Source organism: Lucilia cuprina, chromosome 3 (assembly GCF_022045245.1).
Source record: "Lucilia cuprina isolate Lc7/37 chromosome 3, ASM2204524v1, whole genome shotgun sequence".
Lineage (NCBI taxonomy): Eukaryota > Metazoa > Arthropoda > Insecta > Diptera > Calliphoridae > Lucilia > Lucilia cuprina.
The window spans coordinates 40,077,893-40,101,426 of record NC_060951.1 but is presented as its reverse complement, the minus strand read 5'-3'; the positions used below and the strand labels follow the sequence as shown (position 1 = coordinate 40,101,426).

Genomic DNA, 23,534 nt, shown 5'->3' with positions numbered 1-23,534 from the left:
TCTTTATGAAAACTTATAGAAATTTTTTTTTTAAATTTTCTTTCTACAGTAAAAATTTCATAAATTTACTTTTCATAGAAAATGTTTGATAAATTAGCTTTCTAAAGTAAGTTTTTCATAATCTTTTTTTTTTAATAGAACATTTTTTAGAATTTTGTTTTTTATAGAAAATTTTTAGAAATTTTCTTTTTATAGAAAATTTTTAGAAATTTTCTTTTTATAGAAAATTTTAAGAAATTTTCTTTTTAGAAAAATTTTTAAGAAATTTTCTTTTTAGAAAAAATTTTTAAGAAACTTTCTTTTTATAGACAATTTTTGAGAAATTTTCTTTTTATAGACAATTCTTGAAAAATGTTTCTTTAAAAGAAAATTTTTTAAAAATTTTCCTTCAATAGAAATTAAGAAATTTTCTTTTTTTAAAAAATTTTCCATTAATTTTCTTTTTAATGAAAATATTTGAAAAAAAAAATAATTTTTCCGTTTTATAGAAAATTTGTAAGAAATTTTATTTTTATAAAAAAAAATTGTGAAATTTAGTTTCTTTTCTAATTTTTTAAAAAATTTTTGAAAAATTTTTCTTCTGTAGAAAATTTTTAAAAATTGTTTCTTCAATATAACATTTTTAAGCAATTTTTGAGAAATTTTCTTTTTATGGAAATTTTTTAATAAATTTACGTTTTATAGAAAATGTTAATGAACGTTTTTCTTATTATATTTTTAATTATAAATATAAAATTTAAAAAATAATCCTTTCTATTGAATTTTTTTTGAAATTTTCTCTTAATAAAAAATTGTTTAAAGAATTTTTTTTTGAGAATTTAACCAAAATTTTAAGAAATTTTCCCTTTATGGAAAATTTTTGACAAATTTTCCTTTAATAAAACATTTTTAATAAATTTTCTCTTTATGGAAACTTATTTTCTCTTTATGGAAACTTATAGAAACTTTTTGAATTTTTTTTGTAGAAAATTAATATAGAAATTTTCTTTTTATAAAAAATTTTCCTTTTTAAAGAAAATTTTTTAAGAAATTTGTTTTTATTGAATATTTTTTTATTAGAAAATTTTTGATAAATTTTATTTTAATAGAAAATGTTTAAGATTTTTTTTTAGAAAATCTTTTCGAAATTTTTCCTTTTTTTAAAAAAATTTTTGATGAATTTTCATTGTATAGAATTATTTTTTATAATAAATCTTTGAGTTATTTTAATTTTGGAAATTATGAAGAAAAAAATTCATTGAAATTTCATTTTACAGAATTTTTTCTTTTTTATGTATTTTATATAGAATGTGTTGGAGGCACTTTCTATTTAAAGAACATTTTTATATAGAAAATTTTCGATAAATATTTTTTCTAACAAATTGCCCTTAATGGAAAACCAAAATCTTTTTAATATCGTTTTTATGGAAAATTTGCTAGTGTTTTTGTAGATTTTTTTATTTTAACCAAAAAGTTATACTTACGTTCATTGTTGCTTTTTTAGAAATTTTTATCATTTGGTAAATATAATTTCCAATAAAAAATCATATTTTTTGTGAGTTATTCAATTTAAATTCATTCTCTTTATTGAAATTATTTTTCTTTTTATTTTATAAATTTATAACAGTGTTTATTTACTTATTTTACAGCACTAAGGAAAAAAAATATACAAAAATCATACTTTTAGTATCATAAAAATAGAAAGAAATAAAATATAAATTTACAATATAAAAACTATTTTATTTTTTTAAGTCAAGTTTAAATTTATTTTAAAATATGCTGCTACATTACTATATATTTAAATAACGTTGTGAAAAATAAATTGATTTTTTACATTAATTTACATTTTAAAAATAATATTATATAGGTGTTTATTTGTTTATATGTAAAATAACATTAAATTGAAATAAAAAATAGCATTTTGCATTTAAAGTGTACTTAAATGACTACTAACAGTTATATAAAAAAATATTTTATTTTATTTAGTTTATGTTGAATTATTTATGCAATTTAATATACAAATAACATATGGTTTTGTTTTTTTTTTTTTTTTTTTTTTTGTTTTAGTTAAATACTCAAATATTTTTATTTTTTTTTTCAATTAAATTGATTCTATTTAAATTTGTAAACTATGGGGCTCTTTTAAGTTTACAAATTTAAATATTTATCTATTTAATAGTTGTTTACAGTTTGTGCACACATACATATGTATTTTTATAATAGTATTATTTATTGTGTGTTTTAAATAACTGACAAAATAAAGTATTGAAGCTGTTGCAGTGGAGAAAATTTTAAATTTTTGGAAATTTTTATTTTTTATTCTTTTTAGAGATTAAATAATTAACAGTCTCAATTCTCTAGCCTTTAGTCTATAGCTAGGCCTTAAACTATACTACAAACTTAACTATAGACAATAGACTATTTTAATAATTTAAGACCAGACTCTAGAGTAGGAGATAGTTAAGCCTATGTCCTACTCTAGAGTCTGGTCTATACTATTGAGTAGACTATAGACTAATCGAGGCATGACTATAGATTGGACATTGCAATAGACCCGATTTAGTATAGACTATAAACAAGTCTATATATTATTTACTATAAACTAGAGTATAGACTAGACAGTTCTACAGTTTACACTATAGACAAGTTTAAAGACTTGACTATACACTAGAAAATTGGGACCAAGTTTATAAGACTTTTCAATGCTAAACGCTCCAGGAGTATACGGAGGCTTGTGGAAGTAAATATTAGACACTAGATGATATGCGGGCACGCAAATCAGATTGATCTCCCTTCAATAAATACTTTTGAAGATTCAAGGACGGGGATAGTGAACAAATTGGCTTCTATGCTCTAGCTACCAAAGAGAAGTACATTCTTTGGCTACTTTATATCCAATCTTCATAAGCTGTCTGGCCTGAAACCATTTTATTCCCTTAGTTTAAGGATCCTTAGTTTTAGGATCCAATAGTATATAATGCTACATCTGAAGAGTTGAGTGGTTCTGTTAAAATTAATTCTCTTTGACTCTACTTGACTGTTTGAGCGCAATTGACTAACACATATACTATTTATATAGATTACACTATAGACTAGACAAGTATGCATGATTATGTTAGATTAGATTGATAGGAAGAAGTATACAGTGATGCTTCTATTGGTATATTTGTGTTTAGAAACTTAGTATACTGGACGTAATTCCTGAGAATTTTCCAATTAGGGTTCTTGAGGAATATTTTTTCCTTTATAATATCACTCCTAAGTTACTTGGATCTGACTTCGACGAGTGCCTGAAAGTGCTTCTGAGTTTCACTATCTTCTATACACATGTTCTTCATTGTTCGGAATACACACATGCAATCCTGTGTGTCCACTCAGAATACTTGTTAATTTTAAAGAAATTGAAATACAAATTGTGTCTTACACTTCCTAGTTGTGAGTTTATAAATTTCTAAATACCAACATATTGGAAACAATAATTTAGAATACACTCTAAAACATGTTAAAATCCTCCCTGCAATTGGCTTAAAACTTTAATTTATCAGCATTTATAGTTTGAGATTCATATTTGTAGTATTAGATGCGATATTGTAACTTTTTAATTAACATAGCCAAAAATCTCAATTACAAACAATAGCACTTCATTTAAACTCTTTATACATTTCCATTAAAATTTACTTAATTGGTATAAAAAATATAGTAATAAATTCGAATTAATTTTTTTTCTGCTTCTTTCTACTAACAAAACTATGTATTAAATATATAATTAATAGTAGATGAAAATAAAATATTCTAAATAAAACCTTATTAACTATTATTACAGTATTTACTTATATAAAGTACAAATAAAGCTTATATTATAAACCTTAGAAATATAACAAACATTTTGTATAGACTTACAGACACACATTTACTCTTTCATAACTATATAATACAATTGTCAAAACCACCAAACTTAAAGATATTACTTTTTATATTTATTAATGTTTTTTCTTGTATTAATATTACTCTGCTGCTATTGTTATATTTTTGAAGTTGTATTATTAATACTAGTTTATAGCAAAAAAAAAAAAAAAAAAATGGATATACTCTTAAAATCTAAACTTCCACTTTATCCTCGTTGATAATATCCATCACAACAAAATGTTGCTGATGCTGTTCACTACAGCGCCTTGCAGCACCGCAATCTATATTAGTTACATTATTTCTATGACTTATAATACCACCACTACTACTGCTAATACCACCTACACCACAAGCACTTATACTAGTGGTGGCAGTTGTATCACCTCTTCCACCACCCACTGGTATTTCTGTGACACTGCTGCAAAAGCTTGAATGCCGTCTCCGTTGTTTCCAACTTTTGCGAAACGGCATTAGAAGAAACCTTTACTAGAGTACAGTCTCATTGGTGTTCGTGCAAGTACGTGGTCCATTAACAATAGAATACTTAGACGAATTATCTTTCTTAACCGCCATGCTGCCCAAGAATATCTCCTTAAAGGTCTCACGGAATTGACGCGACATACCACAATAGATACCAAAGTTAATGGGATAACTGACAACTAGGAAGAAATTCGTGAATGTTATTAAAATGTTGGCACTATCATAATCCATGAAATTAATATACAAAGACGAAACAATATGCATGGCTGTCACCACTGCTATGGGTATCTCGACAATTAAGAATACTGTCACCACCACTATTAACATTAGTGTTGTACAGTTGCTTTCTCTCAATTTCTTGCATTCTTTTTTGCGATTCTCCCTAAAGAGAAGTTTTCTTCTTTCCTGGGCTTGACGCATGGCTGCAAATAGCAGTATATTAAGGGTGACCAACATTATGCACGGCACTAGATGTACAAATATCACTCGAAATAGAAAATATGATGTATAATATAAATCTTCGCCAATATAATCATCCACCCAGTTGGCTGTACGCATATGACAAACTTCCACCACTTGTCCCTCCCAGTTTATTTCAACCGGTTCAAAAGTGTGATCTAGTAACTTCGTACTTTGATGCAGAAAAGCTGCTATGGTTATGTAAAGAGTGCAGCGCTTCACGCGCGGCATAGTGCACCAGGTATGAGCCATGGGGGCGTGACAAACGTAGATGTATCTGAAAGAAAAGAAGAGAACAGAAATATTTTATATGTATAATAATTTAATAATATTAAATAAATTACTTATAAACTCGATTGGGTAGATTGACGAATTGACTAAAGACTAAAAATTTCACTAGACTATAGACTAGACTAAACTAGATTAAAGACTAGACTATAGTCTATAGTCTAGACTAAAGACAAGACTACAGACTAGACTATAGACTAGACTATAGACTAGACCATAGACTAGACTATAGACTAGACTATAGACTAGACTATAGACTAGACTATAGACTAGACTATAGACTAGACTATAGACTAGACTATAGACTAGACTATAGACTAGACTATAGACTAGACTATAGACTAGACTATAGACTAGACTATAGACTAGACTATAGACTAGACTATAGACTAGACTATAGACTAGACTATGGACTAGTCTATAGTGTAGTCTAGACTATATACTTGGGTGTTCACTAAAGTTCAGGCTAAATATAGCCTTGAACGTACATTATTTTAAACTCTACAGCAATCAATCTGTCATCTTAGAATAGAAACATAAACTAATCAAATCCTGCAATATTTGCCATATTTTCAAATTGCACACCTTTTATAGCCAAAAATACGTTAATAGTATATTTTTACGAGCTTCCAGTCAAATAAAAGAAGAAAAATATAATCTCTTTGGTTATTTTTTTATTGCAAATTTCCAACATACTTTAGCCATTAGCTATCAATATATTCATTTTACAAACACAATTATATTTTATGTTTATTTTAAAGCATTCGTGTTTTTCAAAATGTATTTTAGCTATTTTTATGTCTTCACATAAATAAATTTATTTTTGCGAAATGTCTTTAATATCATGATATTTTTATGGCTTCAATCGTTCGTTTTTTTCTTTTTTTTTTTGAATCGTATATATGTATTTATACTTTTACAAGAATATCAATTCATGTACATATTGTATATGTAAATGTGGGTTTGTACGTAATTTGACTTTTATTGCCAATCAAAATTACTTTTAACTCGTGTCAGTTTAAACCCTTAAGTTTTTGTTGTTTTCTCGTTGGTGTTACGGTGTATTTTAGGTATTTTTACGATTTCCATATAATTTTTTTACAAAATTATAGAGTTGACGATGATGATTATTTACAATAAAATATAAGCAGATTCACGTTTTTAAGTGTATTGAGTTTTATAATCTTAAAAATATGTATGTATTTGTTTATTTAATATTTTTGCTTTAAATATACATACATACATACATACATACATACATACATACATACATACATACATACATACATACATGCATACATACATACATACATACATACATACATACATACATACATACATACATACATACATACATACATACATACATACATACATACATACATACATACATACATACATACAAATTATATGAATAATTTGATTGTGGCGTATGAGTGTTTTTGAAATTAATCATACGTCAAGCTGCCCTATGTCAATTGCATCAAGAAATGATAGAAATTTTCTTATAAAAATATATTATCGAAATTTTTTCAAATATTGATCAAAAATTTCTTATTAAAAAAAAAAATATTAAAAATTTCGTATAAAATGAATATTTATTATAAATTTCATATGAAAAGAAAAAAAAATGCAAAACTTATGCCATTTTCCAAAAATTCTCTAGAAACAGATTTATCCAATATTTCCTAGGAAAAGCACATTTATTGAAAAATTGTCTTCTGAAGTAACACAAAACTGAAAACAAATATGTTTAAATTAAAACACACAATGCAGAAAATATTTTTTTCTTTTCGTTCGTTCTAAAAGGTCAAGTTTAAGAAAAAACAATATTATTAAATAAAAAACTAACTTAAATGAAAACTTTTCCTAGAAAACTCTCGGTAAAAAGCAAAGAACGGTCATGACCATAAAATAGTCATGGAATAGCAATATGTTACAAACATTCAATATTTTACAATCTGATAAAACTGTTCGTGTTGCGTTGTTACTATTGTCGATTTTGCTTGTTTTTGGCTCTGTTATCTAAGACTTTGATTTATATATTTTTTCAGTTTAAGTTTGTACAAGTATGTACTTCTACTACAATCTTTTGGCAAAATGTAAAATGTTTCTCATGTTCCTTTTGCTTTACGTGTTTCTTTAATTTTAAAGGAGTTTCTTAGCAAATTGTTTATTAATAAAGTTTCTTTTGCTTTTTATTTATTTAGTGAAATAAATAAATAACAGCAAAAGTATTAAAACAAATAATGCTACAGTATGGTATTTATTTTACTGTCGGTTGGCTTTTGCTGCTATATTGTTTTTTTCATAGCTGTAGACAACTAACTTAAGGCCTTAACCAAATCAGTTAACACCATGGTAATTTATTATAATTTAACCATTAAAGCCATCAATTAGTGATAAAATTAATGAAATTTGAAAATAAAGTGAAATTTATTTGGAAAATATTTTTGCGTTTTAATCGGATGGGTAAGAGTAAACATTTTTGCTTCTTTCTCTTTAAATGACATTGTGGCTAATATGGTGTGAGAAATATTAATTTGTTTAATGCGTCTAAATTTATTGGCTATTAGACAGGAAAATATGAAAAGATTAATTTCTGTATTAAATGATATTAATATATATTTTTATGAGTCTTTAATATATATTATTTTAAACTGAACTGAACTAGAACTAGAACTAAACTAGAACTTAACTAGAACTGAACTAGAACTAGAACTGAACTAGAACTGAACTAGAACTGAACTAGAACTGAACTAGAACTGAACTAGAACTGAACTAGAACTGAACTAGAACTGAACTAGAACTGAACTAGAACTGAACTAGAACTGAACTAGAACTGAACAAGAACTGAACTAAAACTGAACTAGAACTGAACTAGAACTGAACTAGAACTGAACTAGAACTGAAGTGGAATCAAAATTGAACTAGAATCGGAAAGTGATCTTAGCTTTAAAGTTTTCAGTATTATTTAAATTAATTAAAAAATTCAATATTATTAGTTAAATATTTAGTTTAGTAAACAAATTCTGTTAATTTAAGTAATAAATTATTAATGCAAATTTTTCCATCTAAATATTATGTATACTATTTGATAAATGTCAATTGTCAATTAAGGCAATTAATCTAATTGCTCAGTTATTTTTACAATAAATTAACTGTAATGTGCAAATTAAAAGCGGAACGAAAAGTTTTTAATACAATTATTGAACTCATTAGCACTAATATTGGTAAAAACAAGTAGGAAAGTATAGTCGGGCATGGCCGACCATATGATACACCATGAGTATATTTTTAAAATTTTTACTTTTTATAAAATTTTTATTTTTTGTAAAGAAACTTTTATGTTGAATATTACCATAATTCCAAAATATTTAAGCCATTTATTGATAAAAAACTAAAATTTCTAAATAAGGCATTATATAGGTCAAATATGGGCCGATCCTCGGTAAATTTGGGAAAAGGATATATTTCTAAATAACAGTTAGTTTTGTTGAGTTTCATTGCGATACAAATGGTTACAAGTCAATTTTAGACGTTTAAGTCATTTTTTGAAGGGGGGTTTGTATGGGGGCTAGGCTCAAATATAGGCCGATCCTTACGAAAATCTGCAATATCATTTATACTTATATAAAACTTATTTGTGCCAATTTTTATGACGTGAAACATCATAAAAGTTATAAAAATGAATAATCAATAATTCAAGCATTACAATAGAATTAATAATGTTTCAATGACTACAATGTCAATTTAGTAGGAATCCAACACTTCTACAACAGCAAATACTAAGACTAAGTAAATCATGTATATTTCAATAATATAATCTTAAAAATAGATAACATTAAAATAAATGTAGAAGAGACAATTCAATTGTCTCTGTAAAATTGTGTAAGGTTTAAAAGGGGATATGAATAACATCTTGAGTCATTGTCAAGTAGTGAATCAGCTGTCTCCACTCATATATATTGTCATATCTAGTACAGAAAAAAATATTTAAAGTAATTCCGCAATAGATTACTTATGACCATAAAAGTAATGATTGAGTTATTGAATTATGACACTTTTAAGGTTAATGTGAGATATATATTTATCTTTCTCAATAGACTGAATCTTTTTATGACCAAGTAAAAACTCTTATTGAATAAATTATTATCAATAATAATTTGCTGAAGAGATTTTATTCTTTTTAATACTTGTCATTTAATAAGTCTAACAAGGATTTCAAGCACGCACAACGACATAAACAGACACACATTCCAGGACCGGCAAAAAGACTATATTATGGACATTCATAATGCCTAGCTGCTTTATTGATAACAACTACTCATTTATAAAGACCCTATTTAGTCTCGTAAGTACGTACATAATGAGAATGTCATAGAAATTTATCATCATCTTGTTTATGGGATTTATTTTTCATATTTGTTATTTTTATTTTATTTCTCTCAATCATTTGCCTAAGAAATAAAAATAGATATGTATCTTCTATTTATAGCGTATTTTATTTTTGAAAAAATACTGTAAACAAATTGGAATAGTATTTCTAAAAAATATGGTATCCTAGTTACGAGATGTTGATGCAGGAACTGTTCTAACTTAGAGCAATAGCAACAACCCAGCAAAAGAAAATCCAAAGAATCGAAAAAGAAGTAGAGTTTCTTAGTACTTCCATAGAGTAAGGAAGTACTAAAAAAAACCTGAAGACGTGATGATTTTAACAAGGCTTGTCAAAGGAGGAATGTTCTTATTACTTGATTCCAAATTCAATACATATGATGTCATCCTCAGGAAGTAATTTTTATGTTTTATTTTTAGGAGTAATTAGGAAGTAAAATTGTAGTATTGTAGAATACAACTTATATTAACCTGCAATTCATTTGTACGTATTTATCAAACAATTCTAACATAAAATGGGTTTAATTAAAAAAAAAATAGTACAAAAAATTTATATTCAATTATTAACAAAATTGGATTATTTTCACTTCTTTGGAAGTCAATAAACATCACTATCACAGAAGGTAAACAAATTCACTTAGTGCAACTTTCGAAGTGGTGAAAAATGTTATTCTTTTGGTTTTATCTCCCTTTATTATCACTGGGAAGTTAATAATTTTAACTATTTGAAGACAACAAGTGGACTCTTTCTTAAAAAGGACTCCTAAAAATATACTTAAAATAGAATAATTAAATATACGTTTTTTCATACCTTTGCACTGCTAAAGCGAGAGTCAGCCATATTGAGGCCGTATGACACATTGTAGGCATTATCTGAAAAGAAATAATGATAAAGAAAAAAATTAAAGTCGTACAAATAATGAAAGTCAAACAATCTTACATAAAGAGAAACAATCTGTATTATTAAATTTTACTTTGTTTTATTTTGTACTTATGATGCCTTTGAGTTTTGCAGCACTTGGCTACTATGTTTGTTAGTTGGTATAATTTTTTTATTTGTTTTTATTTCCTTTTGTTTTCGTATATTTAAACAGAGAAAAATTCAAACATTGTCAACTTAGACAAATAAAGTACCAGGGAATAAACGTTGATGTCTATGAAAGTCCAAATCTGGTTTTAATAAGACAGGATAGAGTTAGAAACGGTCAGTCCTAGTCCAGTCCTAGTTCAGTTCTAGTTCATTTCTAGTTCAGTTCTAGTTCAGTTCTAGTTCAGTTCTAGTTCAGTTCTAGTTCAGTTCTAGTTCAGTTCTAGTTCAGTTCTAGTTCAGTTCTAGTTCAGTTCTAGTTCAGTTCTAGTTCAGTTCTAGTTCAGTTCTAGTTCAGTTCTAGTTCAGTTCTAGTTCAGTTCTAGTTCAGTTCTAGTTCAGTTCTAGTTCAGTTCTAGTTCATATCTAGTTCAGTTCTAGTTTAGTTCTAGTTCAGTTCTAGTTCAATTCTAGTTAAGTTCTAGTTCAGTTCTAGTTCAGTTCTAATTTAATTCTTTTAATTTAATATTTTTCCTATATCTGTTTCCTGTGAAAATGAACCGCTTCATTTGAGTACTTTAACATTTCATTACAATTTCATCGTTTGACCTTTTTAAAACTAAGTTTTTTTGTTGTTATTTTCATTAACTTTTAGAGTTTTAATCTCTTGCCCCCAATTGAGAATATTCTGAAAAAATGATAGCAATTTATAGTCGAACAAAAAAGTTCGCATGAATTTATTTTTGTTATTTTTTTGCGCGTTTAAAATATGAATTAGAAATTAAATGTGGAAATATTTTCATAGCTGTCATAATTGTGTATAGGGGGTTATGTGAAAAATAAGAACTCTAATTACTGCTGCTACTACTGCTGATACTTTATGACCCCATTTTTATTTATTTTTTGTAATATGCACTAACATAAACTGACTCACAGCAGAACCAAAATATTCACATCATACTAGACTACATTTGGAAAAAAAATAAATATAAAATTTCAGCGAGTTGAAAATTATGGAAAAAGTAATTTAGTTATTTTCAACACTATTCATTAGTAGTTAAAAAGGGTTATTACAAAATATGTGTTAGTTTATAAAAAAAACGTATATTTCTTTTTAATTGAATAATTTCTAGACATTTTATTCTAATTTCTAAGTGTTATTAAGTTTTTTAGTTGAAGATTTAATTTATTAGCCCTTACAGGATTTTATTGATAAGTTTGCTCTAATCTATACTAATTAAGCTTATGCTTACTCACTTCTTAAAAGTTTTTGCGAAAAAAATTATTTCTATATTTTTTATATAAGCATATGTATATGTTTTTAAGGACTTTTTCCCTCTTTTTGTAACTCTATAAACAAAAATTTTCAATATGATTCATTATCGTTATTAAAATCTCATTTCTTCTTTTTTTAATTTTTAATATCTTTGACAAGCTCAAGTACAAATAGATTTCAAAGTTACACAATAAAATCGTTGACCTAAATCCCCTTCATTAGTAAACATATACTTACAACCGTTGTTCATGTCAGCCTCCTTTACATCCTACCGAAACCCCCCCACCTCCCCTCTTTGTAAACAACAACGTTGAGGGAAATATCAACATTGTGGGTGCCTGTGTAAATATGAACAAAGACCATATATTCCAATACAAATATTCGTATACACACATAAATAATTGTAGTCCTAAATGTAAGTGTCTACATACATACTTATGTGTGCAAAAACGCCTTTAATTTAACACTAATAATATGTTCATTTTTTCCTTCAAACACGTTTTGCCTTAAGTAATACAGCTGCTACTGCTTAGCGTTCAGTTTTCTGTTTATGTTTAAAAAATGGCAAAATATTTTGCCTACAACTACGTCGGTGACAGCAACGATGGTGTCAATGATGTTGTTAATGATGATTATATAATGTAAACAACATATGAATATGTTGCTAACATATTTTAAATTTACATCATTTGATGACGACGTTGAAAGGAAAAAAATTAAAACAAATGTGTAGAACTACACTACTCTTGCATTTAGTGTTAATCCTTTAGAATAGAAGTTGTTGTTGTTGTTTCGGTAAAATTGTTATAGGGGCTGTAAGGGGCTATTTAGAGCAACCAAGCGTAAAGAATTATGATGCAAGTTCGGCTTAACAAGTTAAGTAATTATAATGGATTTTATACTAAATAATGGGTGTGCTAAGTGAGTGAGTAATAACTTTTCATGTTTAATTTATTCAATAGTTTACTGGGGAGTGAAAAGCAACAAGGGATCCGATGGACCTTCCTTCTTATATAATACTTTTTTAATGATACATTTTAGTTTCGAACTTAAGTAGACCTAATTTGCATATTACACTTTTTTCCGAAAAATTCTTAATAAAAACATAATTTCCAATATATTCTTAAATATATTTCCTAAATACATAACATTGCACCTTCATTTAATCAATTTACAATATCGTCATCTATCTAAAGAAAACTATACACAATCTCCATATTAAGGAAATTTATTAAAATTTAACAGAAAATCCTTCATAAACTATCACATCAAGGATGTACATTTAATATTCTAAATTACATTTCACTCACACACACACTCATGAAAGCTTACACTTCATTTCCCTCATCTTTATACAATTCCCATTTCAATAACGTCGACAACATGTCAATATGTTGTTGGTTGCCTCTATTGCTGCTAAGCAACGACAAGATGAGCAATATACTAAAAGCAGCAACACAAACAAATAGAATAATAATAAACCAAGCCGCAACCTATTACAGCAGCAAGAACAATAATAACAACATAATCATTATCATCAATATCGTTTTGCACCATTGAGACGAGAGAATGAGAGTTAAGCAGAAACATGTAATAACTAATTTTCTCTCAAGTATTTTATACTTATATTTATGTACAAGTACCCTGCCAACAATTTCTATCCAAATTGTAACCATAACGTTACAGCTAAATGTTTAAAACAATCTAATTTGATATAATCTGAGTGAATAAAAAGTGACCACGTTCGGAAGAAACTGTTTCGCCTGTTTAATACTTACTTGATGTGCCCGTTTCGTTTCAGTTTCAAGTCACTTTTTTATAACATAAAATTTCGTAAATGTAGTAAATTTCCAGCTTTGCCATAACAATAGAGAAGTTGGAAAGTGTAATGATTTTATACTCTTTTATTTAATAAACGCGACTTTATAATTTTTTTTTATTTCTCCTTTATTATACTGTTTTGCACTCACTAATCTCTCATTGATGCTTATTTTATATTACACTATGTTTTAGATATATTATTGAATTTAATATTAACACAATTTATTACTAAATCTAAATTTCACAATATATCACACAACTGATCACAATGAAATAAATATATTTACTGAAATGTGCAGGAGCAAGAATGATTCTGCATTAAACTATCTTTTTAGTGTATTAAAAAGTGTTAGTTTTTGAAATTTTTAATCTATCTACTTATTATCATTTAATTTTCCTTTTGGTATATTAAAACGCACTAAAATTTAGAAAGTAATGTATTTTGTTTTTGTAAATTTTTTAACTTAGCACTGAGAAACATAAAATTGAGTCTTTACAGTGACTATTCAGTTCATGTATCCAAAATTAAACTCAAATTTGCTGGCAGGGTAAGTGATTGTCTGTATGTATAGGAGAAAGAGAAATGAGAGAAAGTGTCAGTATATATGTCTTGTATATACATATGTACAGACTGACAGTGATAAATGTATTTGTGGTTTGATATTTTTACAACTGTGTTTATTTAAGTTTGGTTTATGTGTTTCTCTCAGTCTCGGAATGACATATGACAACTATGGAATGATTTTAAAAAAAATTTTTAAACTAAAATCTTTAGAAATATTTTTTTATCTTACTATTTCCAAGAATTATTTAATTTTTTTTATTTAAAATGTTTCTTGCAGGTTTTTGTTGTTTTAGAAACTATGATTTTATTTTAATTTTTCATTAATCAATATCACACTTTAAGAATCATCAATTTTGTTGTTTATCCTTCTCATTTTCTTTAGCACGTACATTAGAGGTGTCAAAAACAGATTTTGGAAATATGGATCTTTTTTTGTTTATAAGTGTCTAAAACTCCAGACTGTAGACTAGACTATAGACTAGACTATACACTAGACTATCGACTAGACTATAGACTAGACTATACACTAGACTATCGACTAGACTATAAACTAGACTATAAACAAGACTATAGACTAGACTATAGACTAGACTATCGACTAGACTATAGACTAGACTATAGACTAGACTATAGACTAGACTATAGACTAGACTATAGACTAGACTATAGACTAGACTATAGACTAGACTATAGACTAGACTATAGACTAAACTATAGACTAGACTGTAGACTAGACTATAGACTAGACTATAGACTAGACTTTAGACTAGATTATAGACTAGATTATAGTCTAGACTATAGACTAGACTATTAAACACTTAATACAAAATCTTCGTACTACACGTCGTATGATTATTTGCATTTATTAAATATAAGTTATACGTAGAATATTTTTAAAGAATTTTATTTAGTATTTTATTATTAAATAAATTAAATTTGATAGAAATATATTTTCAATGTTATAAGCTGAATTTTCTTACCTCATTTAATATTTGATAAATATAACATACTGACACCGGCTGCAACGGTTTATAATGATTACCGAATGTGTACATATACCAAATACCAGGGGCAGGAAATATCACCGTTAACATGTCATAAATAGCCATACCTGCAAAAGAAACAATTAAAATAGAACATTTACTTTATTAGAAATTTAAGGCAAAATGTAAACAAAAAAGAAAAGAAATATCAGTTCGGCACAAGTTAAGCAGTTAATTATTATTAGTTTTTTTATTTTGTCCTAACAGTGTTAACAAACTTAATTAACATTAAATACTGTATGCAGGCTGTTGTGTGTAAAAAAAGTGTAATGGAAATTTTCCATATATATGTTTGTATATAAAAGTAGGACTTTGATGATTTTCTAACCATGCTTCTGGTGGTTATGACAACTACCATAAAAAGTTGTTAACAACTACAACTATGAGTAAATGGAAAAAATCATAATAAATTACTAGACGGTAATCAGATGGATAAATGTTTTCTTGGCTTTAATTAACAAGGTTATTTGTGTGGTTATTTGGTTTCTGGTTAAAATTTGATTGACATAAGATATATTATTGAAACAAATATTTGGCCATACAAGAAATATTAAACCAATTAAATGCCCTTTAGTGGTCAAAAAGATATGTATTTATTTTCCAAATTTTACAGGTTATTTGCCACGTGATAAATTGTGGTCTTACATTAACGGACAGTAATCGGGTTGTAGATACAAAGGATAGGTTTAACATTTATAAAAATACTTTACTAGTCTGGGAATCTTTTGCTTTAAAAACTTAACCAACTTGAATTTAATATCTTTTGAAACATAAAAAAAGTTATTGAAGAAAATTTCCAAAATTAAAAATGTCTACACATTAAATTCTAATAACAGTTATCCAATGTAGTATACATTTTTATTTTCATAAATTATAACCAACCCATAAACATAAATTAATAAAAAGTAATAATAATCTAATCATACAATATCAACTTAAAAAGTGGCAGGCAACCAAGCATATTTTGATTATTATTTGTGTAACCGGAGGAGTCTGTTACTTAGAATTTCCTGTTGTTGTTGAAAAATCAACAACATCAGGCAGACTGAAAGACAATCAGACAGACAGTAACTTACTCAGTCACTCACTTACTCACTCATTTGCTCACGCAATGTTTCCATTCGTTTTCACTTGATTATAAACGGCGACCCACATAATAAAATAAAATTATTATTGAATGCTTTAGGCCATGAAACATGATAATTTTATTAAATTAACTATGAAATAGCAACAGCGGTATTAACAACAACACCAAAAAAAAGAAAACCTTAAGAAAATTACAAAAAGATAATGAATAAAAAGTATAAAGAAAAATAGCTACTTTTTACTGATGACGATGACTATGCCACTAAAGATGTTAATGTCAATTATTTTAATATTATTTTTTTTAAGAAAGATTATATTTAACAATTTGCTTTAGTTTTATTTTTCTATATATTTTTTTAAACTTCTCTTGTTTTTCAAAATAATTTAATAGTTTTACTTTTATCATACTTAAGTTTACTATGCTCATATCACCCCTGTTGCAAATGCTAGATAATTCTTAATATTTAGTTGTTGTCATTTGGGGGAGATGAAGATTTTAGTTGTATGCGTTTTAAATTTACTCCATTTTCTTATTTTGTCATTATTTTATGGTCTTTAGAAACTGTATAGTTTATGTTTCTACTACTGCAGCTGCTGTACAAATATTAACATGATTTAACTGCATAATAAAATAGTTCTCTTCTGGACTAGATTATCTAAAGAATGCTTCCCCTATTTCTAACTAACTGGTTTTAAATTCACATATAAAAAGGGAGAGATTTTTTAAGCTTAGGAGTTGTAAACAGTAAAATTGACTAATTTATGGTAAAAACGACTAGATAAAACATTACAGCTTTTCTTATTTCTTCGAAAAACAAATTCAATAAATTTGTTTATCGATTTAGTTAAATATAAGTTAATCCTTGCGCAAAGGGATATTCACACTCCTCTGGGGATACTATTAAAATTTATAAAAGACATGTAGAATATCTAGACTGATCTGTATCAGTCTTAGTAAGAATTTGAATAGGCTTCTTACCAGTATAATAATTATTGGGCATTGTATGATTGGATGTATGCAAGTCGGAATTTATAGCTACTGTAGAAGCTTTTAGGAGGAAGTGACAATGTGAATGCCCAGTCTTACAAGAGCATAGACTACTGTATCTCGGTAGAGCTCCTTCCTTCTTATCTAGACTGTTTCAAGGGTGCGTCGTTAGTAAACATCAGTTTTATTAGGAAAATCGCAAATCCCAAATAATCAAAGAAATTGGGAAGGGAAACTATTGCCCCCTATTATGTAAGTCGTTGTCGACAGTAAAAAAAGCAGTTTTTTAGTAATTTCTAATAATTTTTATACTCTACACCACTTTAGTGCGGAGGGTATATTGGATTTGTGCTGATGTTTGTAACATACAAAAATATTCATTCTAGACCCATCTTAAAGTATAACAATCTGCTTAGAATCGTTTTCTGAGTCGATTAAGCTATGAAATTCAGCACAACAAAATATTATGTAAATATAAATATATTTACAAAATTTTATCGGGCTTGGTCCATATTTGCCCCTAGCCCCCATATAAAGCTTCTTTCAGTTTTTCATCCATAAATTGCTTAAATGCCACAACTCCTCCGAGTGAACTAGCAACCCACGTAACCCGACCAGTTCATAAACTATATAATATACTTATAAGTCGGTAGTGGAGATAATAAACTATTCAAGATACTAGTTCATAGTGCATAGACTAGTTACTGGACTAATCCATAGACAAATCAGTACAATAGTCAATGGAGTAGAAAATATGAAAATCGAGGAAATATTCAATTGATTAATCAATAGACTTATGAATAAACTATACAATCGATTATTCCAAAGAAACAACTTAATAGCTAACAAACTAGTTAATAGAGAAGTCAATAGACTAATCAATAAACTGGTCCATATGCAAGACACTATAGTTGTCACTAAACTAGTGCATAGACTATTCACTACACTATTCCATACACTAGTCATTGGACTACATATTCTCGGGAGTAGAAAAATCCGTACAGCAATCAGTTGATTAGTTAATGAATAAGTTAACGGACAATAAACTCGTCAAAAACTCTCCTAGTCTAGTCGACTTTTCAGTTGACTATTCAATAAATTTGTCAGATTACTTTTCACTGTAGGTCTTTTACTCCCGGTAACTTAATTTAAAAAACGTTTGTATTGATCACTTAAACTTATCAGGACATTTGATCATATTCTCTTAGTGCAACATCAATAACACACTAACCCAAAATGCCTGCTTTACAGTGCATACAAAGAAAACTATTTCGCTTGAGAACAAAACTTTTACAACAAACATTCATTGGATTTTACTTTGAAAATGCTTGGTCATTAAATAGAATTGACAAAATCCATATTTAGTGTTATTGATCATAAAAGTTTATCTATGCACTAACCACAATATATAAAAAAGAACTAAACGGACTTTTCAATTATGTAAGGGGAATTCTGTATTAAAAGTGAAAGGAAATATTTTTGTTAAAACAATAGGTATATAAAGCCTTAGAAATGGATTTAAACTAGTTGAAAAATAATTTTTTTGAAATAGTTCAAAAGGGATACTTAGAAAAACAACATAGTTTAAGCTTTTGCTAAGATACTGACGGCAAAGTTATATAACAGTACTAGCTGGAATGGAACCAGTTATCCTTATATTGAAGGAGTCTAGTATACAACTAATTGGAATACTTCTTAAATTTATATTAAATTTTCAAATGTTAAGATTACTTCTTAATAAAAAACTCCCCATATGTGTGCAACAAACACTTTAAATCCTTTTTTTTCGTAAGTGTCATGAGTGCATTAATCTAATTTATAGTTTTGGTTATTTGCATTGTTGGCAGTTTGTAATAAATTTGATATACTTGCAGCTATTCCCTTTAGATTTAAAGCTGCAATAAAATTTATGTTTAAATAAGATGTATTGGTGGACTACAAAGTTTATTTCAATTATAAAAGAAGAGTTAGGTTAAAGGGGCTAAAACATAGTTGCAATCTAAATAAGTAGTAGTAAAATTGGACTTTATATTTAGAGTTATAAAATGTAGAAAAGTTATTAAATTTACTCACCCATTAGAACAAAATTAGTTGGTGTTGACATTTTCTTTTTACTCAATATCAGAACAATCAATGAATTCGATAGTACTGTCGTTATCAGCAGGAATGGCATACTATAGCCATATAAAGGTACAATGTATTCTACGGGTGAATCACAAGTTACATTCCAATATGATAGATTTGTTAAAAAATCAAAATTCTGACAACGCTCTTCACCATAATATAAATCAGAAAAATTCATAGGACCATGTCTTGTGTTATTGTTTATGCTGCCATCAATTGTATTAAGATAATTGCTGGCTGAATTAATAAATACATCTCCACTAGCTTCATAGCCAACACTAGCACTACTAGCACCAACACTACCTCCGCCACCTCCTCCTCCACCATCACCTGTCCAACCCGAGGGGGCTGAAGTATCGTAGGAATAAATTGTATTATTATTTTTCATATTATTATAACTGACAGCCATTGAGGGATCCATAACGGCAGCTACAGTTTCTGTTATGGCGGTACTATAGATTTCTTGTAAATTCATTTTTTGAAATTTTTTTTATTGGCAATTATTTTTGTAGCGATTTTTTTTTAGATTTTATAAATTCATAATTAATATGTTCTTAATCTATGTAAATTTTAAATAATCATGTTTTCTTTCATTTCTCTAATCTTTTCCTCCTTATACTTGACTGCTTTAAATTTTTGCAATATCTGTAAAGAAAAGAAAAACAAAAGTTTAGTTATTTTTATGTAATTTTTTATGACCTTGAGTGTTTAGTTGAATGTTTATATTTCCGTGTAATTTTTATATACATTTTCTAATATTCCACCAACCCCTTGTGGCAAACATTATTAAAATTTTTTTTTAATAGTTTTACGTGATACGCTTTTACGAGTTTTTGCTTGTTGTATATCTCGTTATAACATAACTGTTGAGTTTTTAATAAGTTTTCTTTTGTTTTATGACCTATCTTAGGGTGACCAGATAAAAACCAAATCTTAACAACTACTTAAGTCTTAATATATAATTCTTAAACAACTTAATTAAAAAGTCTTTTTTTATAGAAAATTTCTCTATTTATGGATTCAATTCAATAAAATGCTGCTTTTATGCAAATTTTTTTTTATAATTTTTGTTTTATAAAGATTTTTTTATACATTTCTTTTCCTATAGAGAATTTCTAATAAATTTATATTTTTATAGAAAATTATTTTCAATTTTTAATAGACTCCTACTTTATTCAATTTATCTTTTTTTTTTAGAAAATTTTCAATAAATTTCTCTCTTTATAAAGAATTTTCGACAAATCTTTCTATTTAAGGAGAATTTTTGATAAATTTCTATTTTTGCAGAAAGTTTTCAATAATTTCTTTTTTAACAATTTTTTTTTTAATTTTTTTAATTCACAATTAGACAAAATTTTTTAAAAAATTTCTTTATCTATAGAATAACTTTGATAAATTTCTTTAAAATATTTTCATTATGTTTATCTTCTTATGAAAAAAAAAAATAGATAAATTTCTCTTTTATATAGAATTTTTTATAATGTAACTTTTCATAGAGAACTTTTAAGGTAAATTTTCGGTAAATAGAATTTTGATAAATTTCTCAAGGAAAAATTTAAAAAAAACAAGTAGGAAAGTATAGTCGGGCATGGCCGACCATATGATACCCTACACCAGGAGTATATTTTTACAATTTTTACTTTTATAAAATTTTTATTTTTTGTAAAGAAACTTTAATATTACCATAATTCCAAAATATTTAAGCCATTTATTGATAAAAAACTAAAATTTCTAAATGAGGCTTTATATAGGTCAAATATGGGCCGATCCTCGGTAAATTTGGGAAAAGGATATATTTCTAAATAACAGTTAGTTTTGTTGAGTTTCATTGCGATACAAATGGTTACAAGTCAATTTTAGACGTTTAAGTCATTTTTTGAAGGGGGGTTTGTATGGGGGCTAGGGTCAAATATAGGCCGATCCTTACGAAAATCTGCAGTATTTATACTTATATAAAACTTATTTGTGCCAATTTTTAGAGAGATAGCAGAATATTTGACGTAATTATAGCATAAAAAGTTCAAATCGGGAGGTACGGTTGTATGGGGGCTAGGTGAAATAATGGACCGATTTCAACCAATTTCAATAGGCTTCGTCCTTGTGCCAAAAAACATGCTTGGTCCAAATTTCATCAAATTATCTTGAAAATTGCGGTCTGTACCTTGCGCACAAGGTTTACATGGACAGCCAGCCAGCCGGACAGACGGACGGACGGACATGTCTTAATCGACTCAAAAAATGATTCGATTGGTATACTTTAAGGTGGGTATTGGACCAATATTTTTGTATGTTACAAACATCAGCACAAACGTATAATACCCTCCCCACTATAGTGGTGTAGGGTATAAAAAATCTTAGAGAAAATTCCCTTTATACTAATAATTTGTGTATAAGAATTCTTCATATGGAACATTTATGAAAAAATCTATCTTTATGAAAATATTTTGATATGCTCTTTTATATAAATATTTTGAAATTTTCTTAAAAAAAACTGTTTAACTCCACTCATTTAACAAAAAAATTTAAATTTGTCACTTTCAGTAAAAACTTTTTAAAATCCACTCTTTTTTATGATACTATATTTTAGTCTTATAGAAAATATTCGGAAAATTTATATTTTTATAAGAAAATCTTCGAAAATTTTTCTACTTTTTTCTTTTTCTGCAAAAATCTTCGGAAAATTTACATTTTTTAGAAAAATCTTCCTAAAATTCTCTTTTTTATTAAAATCTTAGAAAATTTGTCTTTTTCTACATAAATCTTCCTAACATTTTAATTCTATTCTAACTTTATAGAAAATTTTCTGATACATATCTTTTTATAGAGTATTTTGTGAAAATTTATCTTTTTATAGAAAATTTTTTTAAAATTTTTCTTTTTTGTTAAAAATTTTTTAGAAAATTTTTCATTTTATAAATATTTTTTATAAACTTTTTCTATAGAAAATTTTTCTAAAATTTAAATCCTTATAAAAAATTTCGAAAAATGTATCTTTTTATAGAAAATTTTCGGAAAATATATCTTTTAATAGAAAATTATCAGAAAATTTATCTTTCTCTAAAAAATTTTCGAAAAATTTATCTTTATACAGAACAAATTCTGAAAGTTTATCTTTTCATAGAATTCCGTAGAACAATTTTGTTGTCCACTGCTAATACCACATTCTGCTTAACTTTTTCAAAGCCTACTTTAACAAAATATATATTTACCGCATTAAGAAATAATCAACAGTTTTCTAATTGTTCCAAATGACTGCTTTTTATATACAACATATCTAAAAGACCCATGGAAACAGACACAGTAAAATAAAGAGCTTGATGGCAATGTTGTGGTACATGTATTTATTTAAATTATTTTACTAAATTAATTTTAACTTGTCAGGTTTTTGGTCTTGCAACAGCAATTTCAAGCAGATTTCAGTTTTTGCTAGAAAAGTTCTACTGGTCATAAGTTGCAGTTCATCTCTAGAGAAATCAATAGAAATATGCATGTATGTTGAAAAGAAAATGTGTTTAATTAAATTTAAATTTTTTATTTAATTAAACCAGAATTAAAAAACTTTGTTCATTGTTTTTTTTTAAACTAATTAAAAATTAAATACTTAAGGTTCTTAACAAAAAGTTTTAACTTCTCAGCATAATTTGTTTGAGTTAGAAATAGAATTAATTACATTTAATTGTTGAAGATTTAGCACTTATTTTATATAAATATTATTTTTTCACTTGAATAATTTTATTTACTTATAATTGCAATCATATTTCTTTACACTTGTATAAATTACTTGACATATTTATTTTACAAAAAAAAAACTTTTAAGTAACTTTTAACTAATTATTTTTATAAAAAATGTTTTACTAGAAAGAGGAAAATATCTCTATTGTACTAACAACTGTTTAACAAAAACAGTAAATCATAATTTTGTAAATTCTTCACACAATTTATATTTATTAAATAATTCAAATAATGATTAAAACATACTTTGTTTGATTTGGACAAATTTTGAACACCCACCCAGCACAAACTTGGTAAAGATTTGCAATTACAACGACTAAAACATAACATCTTTTTATTATTAATAATAATAAGATCTTATT

The 23,534-nt window shown here is 26.6% G+C and overlaps 1 protein-coding gene across 1 annotated transcript; it reads right to left on the bottom strand.

The window, feature by feature from the left end:
* Positions 1-2,118: 2,118 nt before the first annotated feature.
* On the bottom strand, positions 2,119-20,082 carry LOC111687320 (sex peptide receptor). Its single transcript, XM_046947255.1, has 4 exons — positions 19,390-20,082; positions 15,180-15,310; positions 10,322-10,383; positions 2,119-5,101 (listed from the first exon to the last, which is right to left on the bottom strand). The coding sequence occupies exons 1-4, from the start codon at positions 19,913-19,915 to the stop codon at positions 4,372-4,374; spliced, it is 1,449 nt and encodes a 482-aa protein (XP_046803211.1). The 5' UTR covers positions 19,916-20,082; the 3' UTR covers positions 2,119-4,371.
* Between the last annotated feature and the right edge of the window lie 3,452 nt (positions 20,083-23,534).

Excerpts from the sequence above, each read along its gene's own strand:
- LOC111687320 (XM_046947255.1), bottom strand. The coding sequence starts at position 19,915 with ATGAATTTACAAGAAATCTATAGTACCGCCATAACAGAAACTGTAGCT. Across the intron at positions 15,311-19,389 it reads AACTAATTTTGTTCTAATGG|GTATGGCTATTTATGACATG; the intron begins GTGAGTAAATTT and ends TTTCTTTTGCAG. Across the intron at positions 10,384-15,179 it reads TTTATCAAATATTAAATGAG|ATAATGCCTACAATGTGTCA; the intron begins GTAAGAAAATTC and ends ATTTCTTTTCAG.